We start from the raw sequence: 19,720 nt of genomic DNA, 5'->3' as shown, positions 1-19,720 counted from the left end.
TGCAGTAAGTCAGCCAGTCAGATGTGCAGCCAGTCTTATTAGCCACTCCTTTTGCCCCGTCTCTTTCAACCGTACAGTTTTTCAATTCCTCATCAATCCATGGAGCCTTATCAGTTCTAACAGTCAGTTTCTTAACAGGTGCATGTTTATCAATAATTGGAAGAAGCAATTTCATAAATTCATCAAGTGCAGCGTCTGGATGCTCCTTATTAATCACATCAGACCAATACATATTTTTAACATCATCCACAGCAAAATATTTTGTATGATCTCTTACACAATTTTAGGCCCAGCTTTTGGAATTTTGCCTTTCCTGGATTTAGCCACTGCATCCAATGGGACCACTGCATCCAATGGCACCACTGCATCCAATGGCACCACTGCATCCAATGGGACCACTGCATCCAATGGCACCACTGCATCCAATGGCACCACTGCATCCAATGGCACCACTGCATCCAATGGCACCACTGCATCCTGCATCCAATGGCACCACTGCATCCAATGGGACCACTGCATCCAATGTGACCACTGCATCCAATGTGACCACTGCATCCAATGGCACCACTGCATCCAATGGCACCACTGCATCCAATGTCACCACTGCATCCAATGGCACCACTGCATCCAATGGCACCACTGCATCCAATGGCACCACTGCATCCAATGAGTACGGATACAGCTTTAGAACAAAGTTCTACAGTATTAGTAAAAATTTGATCGATACATGTGGATGATCTTGTTCCTGTAGTGTTTGTAAACACCCTGGTAGGTTGATTAATAACCTGAACCAGATTTGAATGGGGAAGGTGCTTCAATTATCAGTCGGAAAAATTTAAGAAATACTTGCTGGTTTTAATCGTGGTCCCAAAAACTATTTTTAACACACGATTGCATTTAGAATTGTTGCACAATGATTGGCTTGTAAAAGCGCTGTCTGACAGAAAAAAGCACTATGCCACTACATTATGCAAATTTACCCATAGACCGATAAGCAAAAAGTGTGTTTCCTTCAATGAAGAGGCTAAAAAGCAATATTTTGCAGTGAGATTTTTTTTATTCTCCTGGCCGGTGGCAATTTTATTTATCGCCTTTTTAACGGCCAAAAGCCGTCTATTACCGGCTAACGGAAAACCTGACAAACACACAGATTTGTTTTCAGGACTTTTTGGGAGTATAAATTCAATGGAAATCCTGTTTTCCATAAGCTTAACCCTTAAGCCTGAAATAGCATTTTAACAAATTCAGGACTTTTCAAAATGTTTCTTGTTTTCCTTCCTTGTCAGGACAATTTGGTCCTGATAACGTAGGAAAAAGTGTACACTACACACACACTACTTTATTAGTTGGTGAATAGGGACTTTGGACTTGGAGCCTTTGCGATTGCAGGTCAGAACCTATTTCCCCCCCCTTAAATCTTACCAGTTGAATTTTAAAGGTTGTACACAGGGCCTACCTTAGACTGATCTGTGATTTTAAACTTTCTAGACATAACAAAGCCCTGTTGCCTTTTGTTTCACTGGTAATGGTTCCCAGATGAGTTCTGCTCTGGTTCATATTCCAGCAACATGTACTTGACTGACTGTCGTTAGATTAATAATCTAATCTACCATGATGTAATCTAGTTCTAATAATCCCTGCTTGTTATTACATAACAACACTTACTTCAGTATGGCCCCAGAGAGTCTATGACCCAAATATCACCCTGCTCCCTATATAGTCAACTATTTTTGACCATAGCCTGGTGAGACTGGATTGTGTATTTTTGACCATAGCCCTATAGCCAGGTGAGACTGGATTGTGTATTTTTGACCATAGCCCTATAGCCTGGTGAGACTGGATTGTGTATTTTTGACCATAGCCCTATAGCCTGGTGAGACTGGATTGTGTATTTTTGACCATAGCCCTATAGCCTGATGAGACTGGATTGTGTATTTTTGACCATAGCCCTATAGCCTGGTGAGACTGGATTGTGTATTTTTGACCATAGCCCTATAGCCTGGTGAGACTGGATTGTGTATTTTTGACCATAGCCCTATAGCCTGGTGAGACTGGGTTGTGTATTTTTGACCATAGCCCTATAGCCTGGTGAGACTGGGTTGTGTATTTTTGACCATAGCCCTATAGCCTGGTGAGACTGGGTTGTGTATTTTTGACCATAGCCCTATAGCCTGGTGAGACTGGGTTGTGTATTTTTGACCATAGCCCTATAGCCTGGTGAGACTGGGTTGTGTATTTTTGACCATAGCCCTATAGCCTGGTGAGACTGGGTTGTGTATTTTTGACCATAGCCCTATAGCCTGGTGAGACTGGGTTGTGTATTTTTGACCATAGCCCTATAGCCTGGTGAGACTGGGTTGTGTATTTTTGACCATAGCCCTATAGCCTGGTGAGACTGGGTTGTGTATTTTTGACCATAGCCCTATAGCCTGGTGAGACTGGGTTGTGTATTTTTGACCATAGCCCTATAGCCTGGTGAGACTGGGTTGTGTATTTTTGACCATAGCCCTATAGCCTGGTGAGACTGGATTGTGTATTTTTGACCATAGCCCTATAGCCTGGTGAGACTGGATTGTGTATTTTTGACCATAGCCCTATAGCCTGGTGAGACTGGATTGTGTATTTTTGACCATAGCCCTATAGCCTGATGAGACTGGATTGTGTATTTTTGACCATAGCCCTATAGCCTGGTGAGACTGGATTGTGTATTTTTGACCATAGCCCTATAGCCTGGTGAGACTGGATTGTGTATTTTTGACCATAGCCCTATAGCCTGGTGAGACTGGGTTGTGTATTTTTGACCATAGCCCTATAGCCTGGTGAGACTGGGTTGTGTATTTTTGACCATAGCCCTATAGCCTGGTGAGACTGGGTTGTGTATTTTTGACCATAGCCCTATAGCCTGGTGAGACTGGGTTGTGTATTTTTGACCATAGCCCTATAGCCTGGTGAGACTGGGTTGTGTATTTTTGACCATAGCCCTATAGCCTGGTGAGACTGGGTTGTGTATTTTTGACCATAGCCCTATAGCCTGGTGAGACTGGGTTGTGTATTTTTGACCATAGCCCTATAGCCTGGTGAGACTGGGTTGTGTATTTTTGACCATAGCCCTATAGCCTGGTGAGACTGGGTTGTGTATTTTTGACCATAGCCCTATAGCCTGGTGAGACTGGATTGTGTATTTTTGACCATAGCCCTATAGCCTGGTGAGACTGGGTTGTGTATTTTTGACCATAGCCCTATAGCCTGGTGAGACTGGGTTGTGTATTTTTGACCATAGCCCTATAGCCTGGTGAGACTGGGTTGTGTATTTTTGACCATAGCCCTATAGCCTGGTGAGACTGGGTTGTGTATTTTTGACCATAGCCCTATAGCCTGGTGAGACTGGGTTGTGTATTTTTGACCATAGCCCTATAGCCTGGTGAGACTGGATTGTGTATTTTTGACCATAGCCCTATAGCCTGGTGAGACTGGGTTGTGTATTTTTGACCATAGCCCTATAGCCTGGTGAGACTGGGTTGTGTATTTTTGACCATAGCCCTATAGCCTGGTGAGACTGGGTTGTGTATTTTTGACCATAGCCTGGTGAGACTGGATTGTGTATTTTTGACCATAGCCCTATAGCCTGGTGAGACTGGGTTGTGTATTTTTGACCATAGCCTGGTGAGACTGGGTTGTGTATTTTTGACTATAGCCTGGTGAGACTGGGTTGTGTATTTTTGACTATAGCCTGGTGAGACTGGGTTGTGTATTTTTGACCATAGCCTGGTGAGACTGGGTTGTGTATTTTTGACCATAGCCTGATGAGACTGGGTTGTGTATTTTTGACCATAGCCCTATAGCCTGGTGAGACTGGGTTGTGTATTTTTGACTATAGCCTGGTGAGACTGGGTTGTGTATTTTTGACCATAGCCTGGTGAGACTGGGTTGTGTATTTTTGACCATAGCCCTATAGCCTGGTGAGACTGGGTTGTGTATTTTTGACCATAGCCCTATAGCCTGGTGAGACTGGGTTGTGTATTTTTGACCATAGCCCTATAGCCTGGTGAGACTGGGTTGTGTATTTTTGACCATAGCCTGGTGAGACTGGGTTGTGTATTTTTGACCATAGCCCTATAGCCTGGTGAGACTGGGTTGTGTATTTTTGACCATAGCCCTATAGCCTGGTGAGACTGGATTGTGTATTTTTGACCATAGCCCTATAGCCTGGTGAGACTGGATTGTGTATTTTTGACCATAGCCCTATAGCCTGGTGAGACTGGATTGTGTATTTTTGACCATAGCCCTATAGCCTGATGAGACTGGATTGTGTATTTTTGACCATAGCCCTATAGCCTGGTGAGACTGGATTGTGTATTTTTGACCATAGCCCTATAGCCTGGTGAGACTGGATTGTGTATTTTTGACCATAGCCCTATAGCCTGGTGAGACTGGGTTGTGTATTTTTGACCATAGCCCTATAGCCTGGTGAGACTGGGTTGTGTATTTTTGACCATAGCCCTATAGCCTGGTGAGACTGGGTTGTGTATTTTTGACCATAGCCCTATAGCCTGGTGAGACTGGGTTGTGTATTTTTGACCATAGCCCTATAGCCTGGTGAGACTGGGTTGTGTATTTTTGACCATAGCCCTATAGCCTGGTGAGACTGGGTTGTGTATTTTTGACCATAGCCCTATAGCCTGGTGAGACTGGGTTGTGTATTTTTGACCATAGCCCTATAGCCTGGTGAGACTGGGTTGTGTATTTTTGACCATAGCCCTATAGCCTGGTGAGACTGGGTTGTGTATTTTTGACCATAGCCCTATAGCCTGGTGAGACTGGGTTGTGTATTTTTGACCATAGCCCTATAGCCTGGTGAGACTGGGTTGTGTATTTTTGACCATAGCCCTATAGCCTGGTGAGACTGGGTTGTGTATTTTTGACCATAGCCCTATAGCCTGGTGAGACTGGATTGTGTATTTTTGACCATAGCCCTATAGCCTGGTGAGACTGGGTTGTGTATTTTTGACCATAGCCCTATAGCCTGGTGAGACTGGGTTGTGTATTTTTGACCATAGCCCTATAGCCTGGTGAGACTGGGTTGTGTATTTTTGACCATAGCCCTATAGCCTGGTGAGACTGGGTTGTGTATTTTTGACCATAGCCCTATAGCCTGGTGAGACTGGGTTGTGTATTTTTGACCATAGCCCTATAGCCTGGTGAGACTGGATTGTGTATTTTTGACCATAGCCCTATAGCCTGGTGAGACTGGGTTGTGTATTTTTGACCATAGCCCTATAGCCTGGTGAGACTGGGTTGTGTATTTTTGACCATAGCCCTATAGCCTGGTGAGACTGGGTTGTGTATTTTTGACCATAGCCTGGTGAGACTGGATTGTGTATTTTTGACCATAGCCCTATAGCCTGGTGAGACTGGGTTGTGTATTTTTGACCATAGCCTGGTGAGACTGGGTTGTGTATTTTTGACTATAGCCTGGTGAGACTGGGTTGTGTATTTTTGACTATAGCCTGGTGAGACTGGGTTGTGTATTTTTGACCATAGCCTGGTGAGACTGGGTTGTGTATTTTTGACCATAGCCTGATGAGACTGGGTTGTGTATTTTTGACCATAGCCCTATAGCCTGGTGAGACTGGGTTGTGTATTTTTGACTATAGCCTGGTGAGACTGGGTTGTGTATTTTTGACCATAGCCTGGTGAGACTGGGTTGTGTATTTTTGACCATAGCCCTATAGCCTGGTGAGACTGGGTTGTGTATTTTTGACCATAGCCCTATAGCCTGGTGAGACTGGGTTGTGTATTTTTGACCATAGCCCTATAGCCTGGTGAGACTGGGTTGTGTATTTTTGACCATAGCCTGGTGAGACTGGGTTGTGTATTTTTGACCATAGCCTGGTGAGACTGGGTTGTGTATTTTTGACCATAGCCCTATAGCCTGGTGAGACTGGGTTGTGTATTTTTGACCATAGCCTGGTGAGACTGGGTTGTGTATTTTTGACCATAGCCCTATAGCCTGGTGAGACTGGGTTGTCAATGCTAGATCCTCATGGAGTTGTGAATTCTGTCCTCTCTCGTTGTTCATAACGTCAAGCTGCATGACATTTTATATTTAGTTAAACTCTATCTTCGTAAGTCAGTACATGTATCTGAAAACCAATAATGATAAATGTTTTCCAATATTGCCAGGGGCTGTACTCGTCAGTTATTGGATGACCAATCTGACCTATTGCACCTAGCCTGTCTAGAGAATAGGGGGGCACCTTATTTTATTAATCAATTCATATTAACAAATAAAAAAGAATCATCTGAAACCGATTTGAAGGACTGTTTTAGGAATACTTCTGACCCATCTCTAGCTCTCTCTCTCTCTTCTCTCTCATGAGTTTGGTCTGATGGATGGATTTGCCTCCAACAGATTATACTTCTGACCCATCTCTAGCTCTCTCTCTCTTCTCTCTCATGAGTGTGGTCTGATGGATGGATTTGCCTCCAACAGATTATAGTTATATAATTCATTATGAAAAAGAACATGCATGCATTTCAGCTTCCAGTGCCTTAATACCCGTTACTTAACATGGTGTTTGTGAATGAGAGAGCCGGGGTCAGGGAGGTCCAAGGGCCGGGGGCTGGGAGGTCCAAGGGCCGGGCAGGGTGGGGGCAGGGCTGGCCAGGGGCTGGGAGGTCCAAGGGCCAGGGGCTGGGAGGTCCAAGGGCCGGGGGCTGGGAGGTCCAAGGGCAGGGAGGTCCAAGGGCCGGGGGCAGGGAGGTCCAAGGGCCGGGGGCAGGGAGGTCCAAGGGCCGGGGGCAGGGAGGTCCAAGGGCCGGGGGCAGGGTGGGGCAGGGGCAGGGAGGTCCAAGGGCCGGGGGCAGGGAGGTCCAAGGGCCGGGGGCAGGGCTGGGGCGGGGGCAGGGAGGTCCAAGGGCCGGGGGCAGGGAGGTCCAAGGGCCGGGGGCAGGGAGGTCCAAGGGCCGGGGTCAGGGCTGGGGCGGGGGCAGGGAGGTCCAAGGGCCGGGGGCAGGGGGCAGGGCGGTCCAAGGGCCGGGGGCAGGGATTTGGCTGGCCAGGGGCAGGGCTGGCCAGGGGCAGGGCTGGCCAGGGGCAGGGCTGGCCAGGGGCAGAGTGCGCACATGCGGCTATTCTGTGTTGAAAACGGTTAACAAAGACAGGTACTGCTATATGCTTAATTTAGAGTTATTTATGTAACTTTAGTTGTGATACAAATGTTGGGCTATATGTTTAGATTTTTAATACATTGTATGGCTGCATGATGCGACCTAATGATGATTTGAAAAAAGTTGCATGACAGTCATGAGCTCTGCTTTGTTTTTTGCGCAGGCTGTACACACTTCATCAGTCTCTCATTCACAATTTGACAAGCACTTGATAATGCCTCCAATTTCCCGGCTGCGTCCCCTTTGTGTGGCCATAATGCCCCCTAAGAAAATCCATGCCGTTTGCGGCCAGTGGCTGTTGTGCCCTTGGGCTGAATATAATATTTAGAATTCCCTCCTCCCAGCTACGTGCTTTTATTATAAAGGTGCATTTCTATGGTTAAAATGATCTTCCCCAAACTTGAAATGCCAGTTCGGCTTTACACCGGATGTAATGCAGATTAATGTGCTTCATTTTAAGAAGTTATTTGGACACTTTAGTTGTGATACAAACCTTATCAAAACATATAGACCAATGGGCAAGGCTACATGAGGTGTGCGGCTATGATTCGAACAAAGTTGTAAGAAAAGCATGTGTCTTGCCTTAAGCTGGGCGTCATTCACAAGCGACAGGCTAATATTGTCACCCATCAGACTATTCTTGATTTAATCTTGTCTTTACATATACTAAATAATATGACGTTTTGATTTAGAATGGACCGTTATCAAGCACCTGTCTTGAAACAGGGGCAGTGGGAAACATACACTGCTCAAAAAAATAAAGGGAACACTTAAACAACACAATGTAACTCCAAGTCAATCACACTTCTGTGAAATCAAACTGTCCACTTAGGAAGCAACACTGATTGACAATACATTTCACATGCTGTTGTGCAAATGGAATAGACAACAGGTGGAAATGATAGGCAATTAGCAAGACACCCCCAATAAAGATGTGGTTCTGCAGGTGGTGACCACAGACCACTTCTCAGTTCCTATGCTTCCTGGCTGATGTTTTGGTCACTTTTGAATGCTGGCGGTGCTTTCACTCTAGTGGTAGCATGAGACGGAGTCTACAACCCACACAAGTGGCTCAGGTAGTGCAGCTCATCCAGGATGGCACATCAATGCGAGCTGTGGCAAGAAGGTTTGCTGTGTCTGTCAGCGTAGTGTCCAGAGCATGGAGGCGCTACCAGGAGACAGGCCAGTACATCAGGAGATGTGGAGGAGGCCGTAGGAGGGCAACAACCCTGCAGCAGGACTGCTACCTCTACCTTTGTGCAAAGAGGAGCAGGAGGAGCACTGCCAGAGCCCTGCAAAATGACCTCCAGCAGGCCACAAATGTGCATGTGTCTGCTCAAACGGTCAGAAACAGACTCCATGAGGGTGGTATGAGGGCCCGACGTCCACAGGTGGGGGTTGTGCTTACAGCCCAACACCGTGCAGGACGTTTGGCATTTGCCAGAGAACACCAAGATTGGCAAATTCGCCACTGGCGCCCTGTGCTCTTCACAGATGAAAGCAGGTTCACACTGAGCACATGTGACAGAGTCTGGAGACGCCGTGGAGAACGTTCTGCTGCCTGCAACATCCTCCAGCATGACCGGTTTGGCGGTGGGTCAGTCATGGTGTGGGGTGGCATTTCTTTGGGGGGGCCGCACAGCCCTCCATGTGCTCGCCAGAGGTAGCCTGACTGCCATTAGGTACCGAGATGAGATCCTCAGACCCCTTGTGAGACCATATGCTGGTGCGGTTGGCCCTGGGTTCCTCCTAATGCAAGACAATGCTAGACCTCATGTGGCTGGAGTGTGTCAGCAGTTCCTGCAAGAGGAAGGCATTGATGCTATGGACCGCCTGTTCCCCAGACCTGAATCCAATTGAGCACATCTGGGACATCATGTCTTGCTCCGTCCACCAACGCCACGTTGCACCACAGACTGTCCAGGAGTTGGCGGATGCTTTAGTCCAGGTCTGGGAGGAGATCCCTCAGGAGACCATCCGCCACCTCATCAGGAGCATGCCCAGGCGTTGTAGGGAGGTCATACAGGCACGTGGAGGCCACACACACTACTGAGCCTCATTTTGACTTGTTTTAAGGACATTACATACATAAAAATAAATAGTCATTTAGCAGACGCTCTTATCCAGAGCGTCTTACAGGAGGAATTAGGGTTAAGTGCCTTGCTCAAGGGCACATCGGCAGATTTTTCACCTAGTCGGCTCGGGGATTAGAACCAGCGACCTTTCGGTTACTGGCACAACGCTCTTAACCACTAAGCTACCTGCCTCCCTACATCAAAGTTGGATCAGCCTGTAGTGTGGTTTTCCACTTTAATTTTGAGTGTGACTCCAAATCCAGACCTCCATTGATTGATAAATTTGATTTCCATTGATAATTTTTGTGTGATTTTTGTTGTCAGCACATTCAACTATGTAAAGAAAAGTATTTAATAAGATTATTTCATTCATTCAGATCTAGGATGTGTTATTTTAGTGTTCCCTTTATTTTTTTGAGCAGTGTACATGTCATCTATGCACTTAAATAGCAAATGGACGCTTTTCATGTGGTTCATTTTCATGCCAGCCAGGTTGGCTATACTCCTGTTGTAAAGAGAAGCAATGTGCTTAATATTAGGAAAGTTGAGAAATAAATATAGTAGGCCTAGCCTATAGAAAGCTGATGGGATCCTCCTCTTTTTAGTAGAGGCCATCACTCTGTTTTCTCACGCAATTGCACAGCCTATAGAAATGTTGCGCATCATGAGCTCATGGCCTCTCATGAAGTGTTTGATCAGATTTTTGATAACATTTGCATTGATGTCAGAGTGATTAGAGGGACAATAGAGTGCTGAGTACCAGGCAGTTAGCAACTAATGACCATCAGCAGAATCAGAGCTTGGAGAAGCCTAATTACCATTACTAAACGGTCACATGTCATTTGACTGCCGTCATGACTCGGGTCACCGTAACAGCCCTAGACGGGTGAGTGGGGGAGCGTTGCGCACCGAGGGGTCAATTGGCAGGAAGATCGCAATATCAAGGACACATTGCTAGGCCAGAGCTTCAAGTTCCTTGGTGTCCACATCACCAACGAACTATCATGGTCCAAACACACCAAGACAGTCGTGAAGAGGGCACGACAAAGCCTATTCCCCCTCAGGAGACTAAAAAGATTTGGCATGGGTCCTCAGATCCTCAAAAAATTCTACAGCTGCACCATCGAGAGCATCCTGACTGGTTGCATCACCGCCTGGTATGGCAACTGCTTGGCCTCTGACCGCAAGGCACTACAGAGGGTAGTGCGTACGGCCCAGTACATCACTGGGGCAAAGCTCCCTGCCATCCAGGACCTCTATACCAGGCGGTGTCAGAGGAAGGCCCTCAAAATTGTCAAAGACTCCAGTCACCCTAGTCATAGACTGTTCTCTCTGCTACCGCACGGCAAGCGGTACCGGAGTGCCAAGTCTAGGTCCAAAAGACTTCTCAACAGCTTCTACCCCCAAGCCATAAGACTCCTGAACAGCTAATCATGGCTACCCGGACTATTTGCACTGCCCCCCCACCCCATCCTTTTTACGCTGCTGCTACTCTGTTAAGTATTTATGCATAGTCACTTTAACTCTACCCACATGTACATATTGCCTCAACTGCCTCAACTGGCCGGTGCCCCCGCACATTGACTATGCAACGGTACCCCCCTGTATATATAGCCTCCCTACTGTCACTTTATTCTATTGTATATATAGCCTCCCTACTGTCACTTTATTTTTTACTTCTGCTCTTTTTTTTTTCTCAACACTTTTTTGTTGTTGTTTTATTCTTACTTTTTTGTTTAAAATAAATGCACTGTTGGTTAAGGGCTGTAAGTAAGCATTTCACTGTAATGTCTGCACCTGTTGTATTCGGCGCATGTGACCAATAAAATTTGATTTGATTTGAAACTGTTTTCAAATTGGTAGGCCTATGTTTCTCTTGTCCATAAAAATACTCATCAGTTATTTGCCTACCTTTAAAAAAAAAAAAAAAAAAGAATATTATAGCCATATCAAGTGCATGCTTTGCTATTTCATCATCTGGGTAAGCTACATCCATCAGGCTACTCTCACTTAGTAATAACTATAGTACAGCCTCCCTTCACTTAGTAACTATAGTGTAGTCTGCCTTCACTTAGTAACTATAGTACAGCCTGCCTTCACTTAGTAACTACAGTACAGCCTGCCTTATTAACTATAGTACAGCCTGCCTTAGTAACTACAGTACAGCCTGCCTTAGTAACTATAGTACAGCCTGCCTTAGTAACTATAGTACAGCCTGCCTTAGTAACTATAGTACAGCCTGCCTTAGCAACTACAGTACAGCCTGCCTTAGCAACTACAGTACAGCCTGCCTTAGCAACTACAGTACAGCCTGCCTTAGCAACTACAGTACAGCCTGCCTTAGCAACTACAGTACAGCCCGCCTTAGTAACTATAGTACAGCCTGCCTTAGTAACTATAGTACAGCCTGCCTTAGCAACTACAGTACAGCCTGCCTTAGTAACTTCAGTACAGCCTGCCTTAGTAACTACAGTACAGCCTGCCTTAGTAACTATAGTACAGCCTGCCTTAGTAACTATAGTACAGCCTACCTTAGTAACTATAGTACAGCCTGCCTTAGTAACTACAGTACAGCCTGCCTTAGTAACTACAGTACAGCCTGCCTTAGTAACTACAGTACAGCCTGCCTTAGTAACTACAGTACAGCCTGCCTTAGTAACTACAGTAGTCTGCCTTAGTAACTACAGTACAGCCTGCCTTAGTAACTATAGTACAGCCTGCCTTAGTAACTATAGTACAGCCTGCCTTAGTAACTATAGTACAGCCTGCCTTAGTAACTACAGTACAGCCTGCCTTAGTAACTATAGTACAGCCTGCCTTAGTAACTACAGTACAGCCTGCCTTAGTAACTATAGTACAGCCTGCCTTAAGCCTGCCTTAGTAACTATAGTACAGCCTGCCTTAGTAACTACAGTACAGCCTGCCTTAGTAACTATAGTACAGCCTGCCTTAAGCCTGCCTTAAGCCTGCCTTAGCAACTACAGTACAGCCTGCCTTAGTAACTACAGTACAGCCTGCCTTAGTAACTATAGTACAGCCTGCCTTAGCAACTACAGTACAGCCTGCCTTAGTAACTACAGTACAGCCTGCCTTTGTAACTTTAGTACAGCCTGCCTTAGTAACTATAGTACAGCCTGCCTTAGTAACTATAGTACAGCCTGCCTTAGCAACTACAGTACAGCCTGCCTTAGTAACTATAGTACAGCCTGCCTTAGTAACTATAGTACAGCCTGCCTTAGTAACTACAGTACAGCCTGCCTTAGTAACTACAGTACAGCCTGCCTTAGTAACTACAGTAGTCTGCCTTAGTAACTATAGTACAGCCTGCCTTAGTAACTATAGTACAGCCTGCCTTAGTAACTATAGTACAGCCTGCCTAAGCAACTATAGTACAGCCTGCCTTAGTAACTACAGTACAGCCTGCCTTAGTAACTATAGTACAGCCTGCCTTAGTAACTATAGTACAGCCTGCCTTAGTAACTATAGTACAGCCTGCCTTAGTAACTACAGTACAGCCTGCCTTAGTAACTATAGTACAGCCTGCCTTAAGCCTGCCTTAGTAACTATAGTACAGCCTGCCTTAGTAACTATAGTACAGCCTGCCTAAGCAACTATAGTACAGCCTGCCTTAGTAACTACAGTACAGCCTGCCTTAGTAACTATAGTACAGCCTGCCTTAGTAACTATAGTACAGCCTGCCTTAGTAACTATATTACAGCCTGCCTTAGTAACTACAGTACAGCCTGCCTTAGTAACTACAGTACAGCCTGCCTTAGTAACTATAGTACAGCCTGCCTTAAGCCTGCCTTAGTAACTATAGTACAGCCTGCCTTAGTAACTACAGTACAGCCTGCCTTAGTAACTATAGTACAGCCTGCCTTAAGCCTGCCTTAGCAACTACAGTACAGCCTGCCTTAGTAACTACAGTACAGCCTGCCTTAGTAACTATAGTACAGCCTGCCTTAGCAACTACAGTACAGCCTGCCTTAGCAACTACAGTACAGCCTGCCTTTGTAACTATAGTACAGCCTGCCTTAGTAACTATAGTACAGCCTGCCTTAGCAACTACAGTACAGCCTGCCTTAGTAATTATAGTACAACCTGCCTTAGTAACTACAGTACAGCCTGCCTTAGTAACTATAGTACAGCCTGCCTTAGTAACTATAGTACAGCCTGCCTTAGTAACTACAGTACAGCCTGCCTTAGTAACTACAGTACAGCCTGCCTTAGTAACTACAGTACAGCCTGCCTTAGTAACTATAGTACAGCCTGCTTAGTAACTATAGTACAGCCTGCCTTAGTAACTATAGTACAGCCTGCCTTAGTAACTACAGTACAGCCTGCCTTAGTAACTACAGTACAGCCTGCCTTAGTAACTACAGTACAGCCTGCCTTAGTAAACTACAGTACAGCCTGCCTTAGTAACGATGGCTGTCTTTGCCTGTTTGGCAGTTCTTCAGATGATGTTACCTATCCTCACCACCTGGGGGCCCCTCAGCATCGACAATAGATGATGCATTCGTAAAATCGCCCAACCCTAGTTACTACTACATGGACGTAGGCCTAATGATGCTCCCTGCCTCCTCCCTGCTAGCTGTTCAGAACATCCTGCTGGGTTTAAACTCTAACCCTCATGTTGTTTATCTCATTTCCAGGAGCCCATCAAGTCCCGGGCCCCACAGCTTCACCTGGAGTACAGGTTTTATAAACAGCTGGGGAGTTCAGGTGAGTGAATTATGACAATAGAAGGTTATTAGAATATGGTATTGAATCCTAGGTTGCACCTCAAATGGCACCCTATTCCCTATGTAGTGCACTGCTTTAGACCAGAGAATGGCACCCTATTCCCTATGTAGTGCACTGCTTTTGACCAGAGCCCTATGGGGTGACATTTGGGACGCAAACATAGATGGTCTTGTTGTTTTACTCAGCTTGAGATCTGTGGGGATGACAGATGAGATGGTAGCACAATGAACTGACATCATATAGACTGTACTTCACGATGATGATGGTAATTAACCTGGATCAGCCCATGAACACACAGCGGCCCTTTGGTCCTGGTCAAAAGTAGTGTACTGTCGAATAGACCCAATAGACCCAGCCCAACCAGCCTTCCTCCAATAGACCCAGCCCAACCAGCCTTCCTCCTATAGACCCAGCCTTCCTCCTATAGACCCAGCCCAACCAGCCTTCCTCCAATAGACCCAGCCCAACCAGCCTTCCTCCTATAGACCCAGCCCACCCAGCCTTCCTCCAATAGACCCAGCCCAACCAGCCTTCCTCCAATAGACCCAGCCCAACCAGCCTTCCTCCTATAGACCCAGCCTTCCTCCTATAGACCCAGCCCAACCAGCCTTCCTCCAATAGACCCAGCCCAACCAGCCTTCCTCCTATAGACCCAGCCCAACCAGCCTTCCTCCAATAGACCCAGCCCAACCAGCCTTCCTCCAATAGACCCAGCCCAACCAGCCTTCCTCCTATAGACCCAGCCCAACCAGCCTTCCTCCAATAGACCCAGCCCACCCAGCCTTCCTCCAATAGACCCAGCCCAACCAGCCTTCCTCCTATAGACCCAGCCTTCCTCCTATAGACCCAGCCCAACCAGCCTTCCTCCAATAGACCCAGCCCAACCAGCCTTCCTCCTATAGACCCAGCCCAACCAACCTTCCTCCAATAGACCCAGCCCAACCAGCCTTCCTCCAATAGACCCAGCCCAACCAGCCTTCCTCCAATAGACCCAGCCTTCCTCCAATAGACCCAGCCCAACCAGCCTTCCTCCAATAGACCCAGCCCAACCAGCCTTCCTCCTATAGACCCAGCCCAACCAGCCTTCCTCCAATAGACCCAGCCCAACCAGCCTTCCTCCTATAGACCCAGCCCAACCAGCCTTCCTCCAATAGACCCAGCCCAACCAGCCTTCCTCCAATAGACCCAGCCCAACCAGCCTTCCTCCAATAGACCCAGCCCAACCAGCCTTCCTCCAATAGACCCAGCCCAACCAGCCTTCCTCCAATAGACCCAGCCCAACCAGCCTTCCTCCTATAGACCCAGCCCAACCAGCCTTCCTCCTATAGACCCAGCCCAACCAGCCTTCCTCCAATAGACCCAGCCCAACCAGCCTTCCTCCAATAGACCCAGCCCAACCAGCCTTCCTCCAATAGACCCAGCCCAACCAGCCTTCCTCCAATAGACCCAGCCCAACCAGCCTTCCTCCAATAGACCCAGCCCAACCAGCCTTCCTCCAATAGACCCAGCCTTCCTCCAATAGACCCAGCCCAACCAGCCTTCCTCCTATAGACCCAGCCCAACCAGCCTTCCTCCAATAGACCCAGCCCAACCAGCCTTCCTCCTATAGACCCAGCCTTCCTCCAATAGACCCAGCCCAACCAGCCTTCCTCCAATAGACCCAGCCCAACCAGCCTTCCTCCTATAGACCCAGCCCAACCAGCCTTCCTCCTATAGACCCAGCCCAACCAGCCTTCCTCCAATAGACCCAGCCCAACCAGCCTTCCTCCAATAGACCCAGCCCAACCAGCCTTCCTCCTATAGACCCAGCCTTCCTCCAATAGACCCAGCCCAACCAGCCTTCCTCCAATAGACCCAGCCCAACCAGCCTTCCTCCTATAGACCCAGCCCAACCAGCCTTCCTCCTATAGACCCAGCCCAACCAGCCTTCCTCCTATAGACCCAGCCCAACCAGCCTTCCTCCAATAGACCCAGCCCAACCAGCCTTCCTCCTATAGACCCAGCCCAACCAGCCTTCCTCCAATAGACCCAGCCTTCCTCCTATAGACCCAGCCCAACCAGCCTTCCTCCTATAGACCCAGCCCAACCAGCCTTCCTCCTATAGACCCAGCCCAACCAGCCTTCCTCCAATAGACCCAGCCCAACCAGCCTTCCTCCTATAGACCCAGCCCAACCAGCCTTCCTCCAATAGACCCAGCCTTCCTCCTATAGACCCAGCCTTCCTCCAATAGACCCAGCCCAACCAGCCTTCCTCCTATAGACCCAGCCTTCCTCCAATAGACCCAGCCCAACCAGCCTTCCTCCAATAGACCCAGCCCAACCAGCCTTCCTCCAATAGACCCAGCCCAACCAGCCTTCCTCCTATAGACCCAGCCTTCCTCCTATAGACCCAGCCCAACCAGCCTTCCTCCTATAGACCCAGCCTTCCTCCTATAGACCCAGCCCAACCAGCCTTCCTCCTATAGACCCAGCCCAACCAGCCTTCCTCCAATAGACCCAGCCCAACCAGCCTTCCTCCAATAGACCCAGCCCAACCAGCCTTCCTCCAATAGACCCAGCCCAACCAGCCTTCCTCCTATAGACCCAGCCCAACCAGCCTTCCTCCAATAGACCCAGCCCAACCAGCCTTCCTCCAATAGACCCAGCCCAACCAGCCTTCCTCCTATAGACCCAGCCCAACCAGCCTTCCTCCTATAGACCCAGCCTTCCTCCTATAGACCCAGCCCAACCAGCCTTCCTCCAATAGACCCAGCCCAACCAGCCTTCCTCCAATAGACCCAGCCCAACCAGCCTTCCTCCTATAGACCCAGCCCAACCAGCCTTCCTCCAATAGACCCAGCCCAACCAGCCTTCCTCCAATAGACCCAGCCCAACCAGCCTTCCTCCTATAGACCCAGCCCAACCAGCCTTCCTCCAATAGACCCAGCCCAACCAGCCTTCCTCCTATAGACCCAGCCCAACCAGCCTTCCTCCTATAGACCCAGCCCAACCAGCCTTCCTCCTATAGACCCAGCCTTCCTCCTATAGACCCAGCCCAACCAGCCTTCCTCCAATAGACCCAGCCCAACCAGCCTTCCTCCAATAGACCCAGCCCAACCAGCCTACCTCCAATAGACCCAGCCCAACCAGCCTTCCTCCTATAGACCCAGCCTTCCTCCTATAGACCCAGCCCAACCAGCCTTCCTCCAATAGACCCAGCCCAACCAGCCTTCCTCCAATAGACCCAGCCCAACCAGCCTTCCTCCTATAGACCCAGCCCAACCAGCCTTCCTCCAATAGACCCAGCCCAACCAGCCTTCCTCCAATAGACCCAGCCCAACCAGCCTTCCTCCAATAGACCCAGCCCAACCAGCCTTCCTCCTATAGACCCAGCCCAACCAGCCTTCCTCCAATAGACCCAGCCCAACCAGCCTTCCTCCTATAGACCCAGCCTTCCTCCTATAGACCCAGCCCAACCAGCCTTCCTCCAATAGACCCAGCCCAACCAGCCTTCCTCCAATAGACCCAGCCCAACCAGCCTTCCTCCTATAGACCCAGCCTTCCTCCTATAGACCCAGCCCAACCAGCCTTCCTCCAATAGACCCAGCCCAACCAGCCTTCCTCCAATAGACCCAGCCCAACCAGCCTTCCTCCAATAGACCCAGCCTTCCTCCAATAGACCCAGCCCACCCAGCCTTCCTCCAATAGACCCAGCCCAAACAGCCTTCCTCCTATAGACCCAGCCCAACCAGCCTTCCTCCAATAGACCCAGCCCAACCAGCCTTCCTCCTATAGACCCAGCCTTCCTCCAATAGACCCAGCCCAACCAGCCTTCCTCCTATAGACCCAGCCTTCCTCCAATAGACCCAGCCCAACCAGCCTTCCTCCTATAGACCCAGCCTTCCTCCAATAGACCCAGCCCAACCAGCCTTCCTCCTATAGACCCAGCCTTCCTCCAATAGACCCAGCCCAACCAGCCTTCCTCCTATAGACCCAGCCCAACCAGCCTTCCTCCAATAGACCCAGCCTTCCTCCAATAGACCCAGCCCAACCAGCCTTCTTCCTATAGACCCAGCCCAACCAGCCTTCATCCTATAGACCCAGCCCAACCAGCCTTCCTCCAATAGACCCAGCCCAACCAGCCTTCCTCCAATAGACCCAGCCCAACCAGCCTTCCTCCAATAGACCCAGCCCAACCAGCCTTCCTCCAATAGACCCAGCCCAACCAGCCTTCCTCCTATAGACCCAGCCCAACCAGCCATCCTCCAATAGACCCAGCACAACCAGCCTTCCTCCTATAGACCCAGCCCAACCAGCCTTTCTCCAATAGACCCAGCCCAACCAGCCTTCCTCCAATAGACCCAGCCCAACCAGCCATCCTCCAATAGACCCAGCCCAACCAGCCATCCTCCAATAGACCCAGCCCAACCAGCCATCCTCCAATAGACCCAGCCCAACCAGCCTTCCTCCAATAGACCCAGCCCAACCAGCCTTCCTCCAATAGACCCAGCCCAACCAGCCATCCTCCAATAGACCCAGCCCAACCAGCCATCCTCCAATAGACCCAGCCCAACCAGCCTTCCTCCAATAGACCCAGCCCAACCAGCCTTCCTCCTATAGACCCAGCCCAACCAGCCATCCTCCAATAGACCCAGCCCAACCAGCCTTCCTCCAATAGACCCAGCCCAACCAGCCTTCCTCCAATAGACCCAGCCCAACCAGCCTTCCTCCAATAGACCCAGCCTTCCTCCAATAGACCCAGCCTTCCTCCAATAGACCCAGCCTTCCTCCAATAGACCCAGCCTTCCTCCAATAGACCCAGCCCAACCAGCCTTCCTCCAATAGACCCAGCCCAACCAGCCTTCCTCCAATAGACCCAGCCCAACCAGCCTTCCTCCAATAGACCCAGCCCAACCAGCCTTCCTCCAATAGACCCAGCCCAACCAGCCATCCTCCAATAGACCCAGCCCAACCAGCCTTCCTCCAATAGACCCAGCCCAACCAGCCTTCCTCCTATAGACCCAGCCCAACCAGCCTTCCTCCTATAGACCCAGCCCAACCAGCCTTCCTCCAATAGACCCAGCCCAACCAGCCTTCCTCCAATAGACCCAGCCCAACCAGCCTTCCTCCAATAGACCCAGCCCAACCAGCCTTCCTCCAATAGACCCAGCCCAACCAGCCTTCCTCCAATAGACCCAGCCCAACCAGCCTTCCTCCAATAGACCCAGCCCAACCAGCCTTCCTCCAATAGACCCAGCCCAACCAGCCTTCCTCCAATAGACCCAGCCCAACCAGCCTTCCTCCAATAGACCCAGCCCAACCAGCCTTCCTCCTATAGACCCAGCCTTCCTCCAATAGACCCAGCCTTCCTCCAATAGACCCAGCCTTCCTCCAATAGACCCAGCCCAACCAGCCTTCCTCCTATAGACCCAAGGTGTTTTACTATGGTCCCTATATTTACCATCCTAACTGCCCTGCCCAATGTTGTTTACACCAGTGGAAAAAGTTAGTCTAGAGCCCTGCTAATGGTGGCCTGACTGACTGTTATAGCTGCAGTCTAAAGGTGGCCTGACTGACTGTTAGAGGTGCAGTCTAAAGGTGGCCTGACTGACTGTTATAGCTGCAGTCTAAAGGTGGCCTGACTGACTGTTAGAGGTGCAGTCTAAAGGTGGCCTGACTGACTGTTATAGCTGCAGTCTAAAGGTGGCCTGACTGACTGTTAGAGGTGCAGTCTAAAGGTGGCCTGACTG

The 19,720-nt window shown here is 49.0% G+C and overlaps 1 protein-coding gene across 1 annotated transcript in view; it reads left to right on the top strand.

The window, feature by feature from the left end:
• The window catches only part of LOC311115236 (E3 ubiquitin-protein ligase RING2-like), a 139,881-nt gene that overhangs the window by 13,786 nt on the left and 106,375 nt on the right, over positions 1-19,720 (top strand). Inside the window, exon 3 of the mRNA XM_084190431.1 lies at positions 13,901-13,970. Coding sequence (XP_084046557.1) covers positions 13,901-13,970 — 70 coding nt within the window. The remainder of the gene's footprint in view (positions 1-13,900; positions 13,971-19,720) is intronic.

The sequence above is a fragment of the Coregonus lavaretus genome (assembly GCF_964263955.1).
Source record: "Coregonus lavaretus genome assembly, contig: HAP1_SCAFFOLD_361, whole genome shotgun sequence".
In the NCBI taxonomy this organism is placed as follows: Eukaryota; Metazoa; Chordata; class Actinopteri; order Salmoniformes; family Salmonidae; genus Coregonus; species Coregonus lavaretus.
Note: the sequence above shows the minus strand (reverse complement) of the source record. Positions and strands in the feature narration are given on the sequence as shown.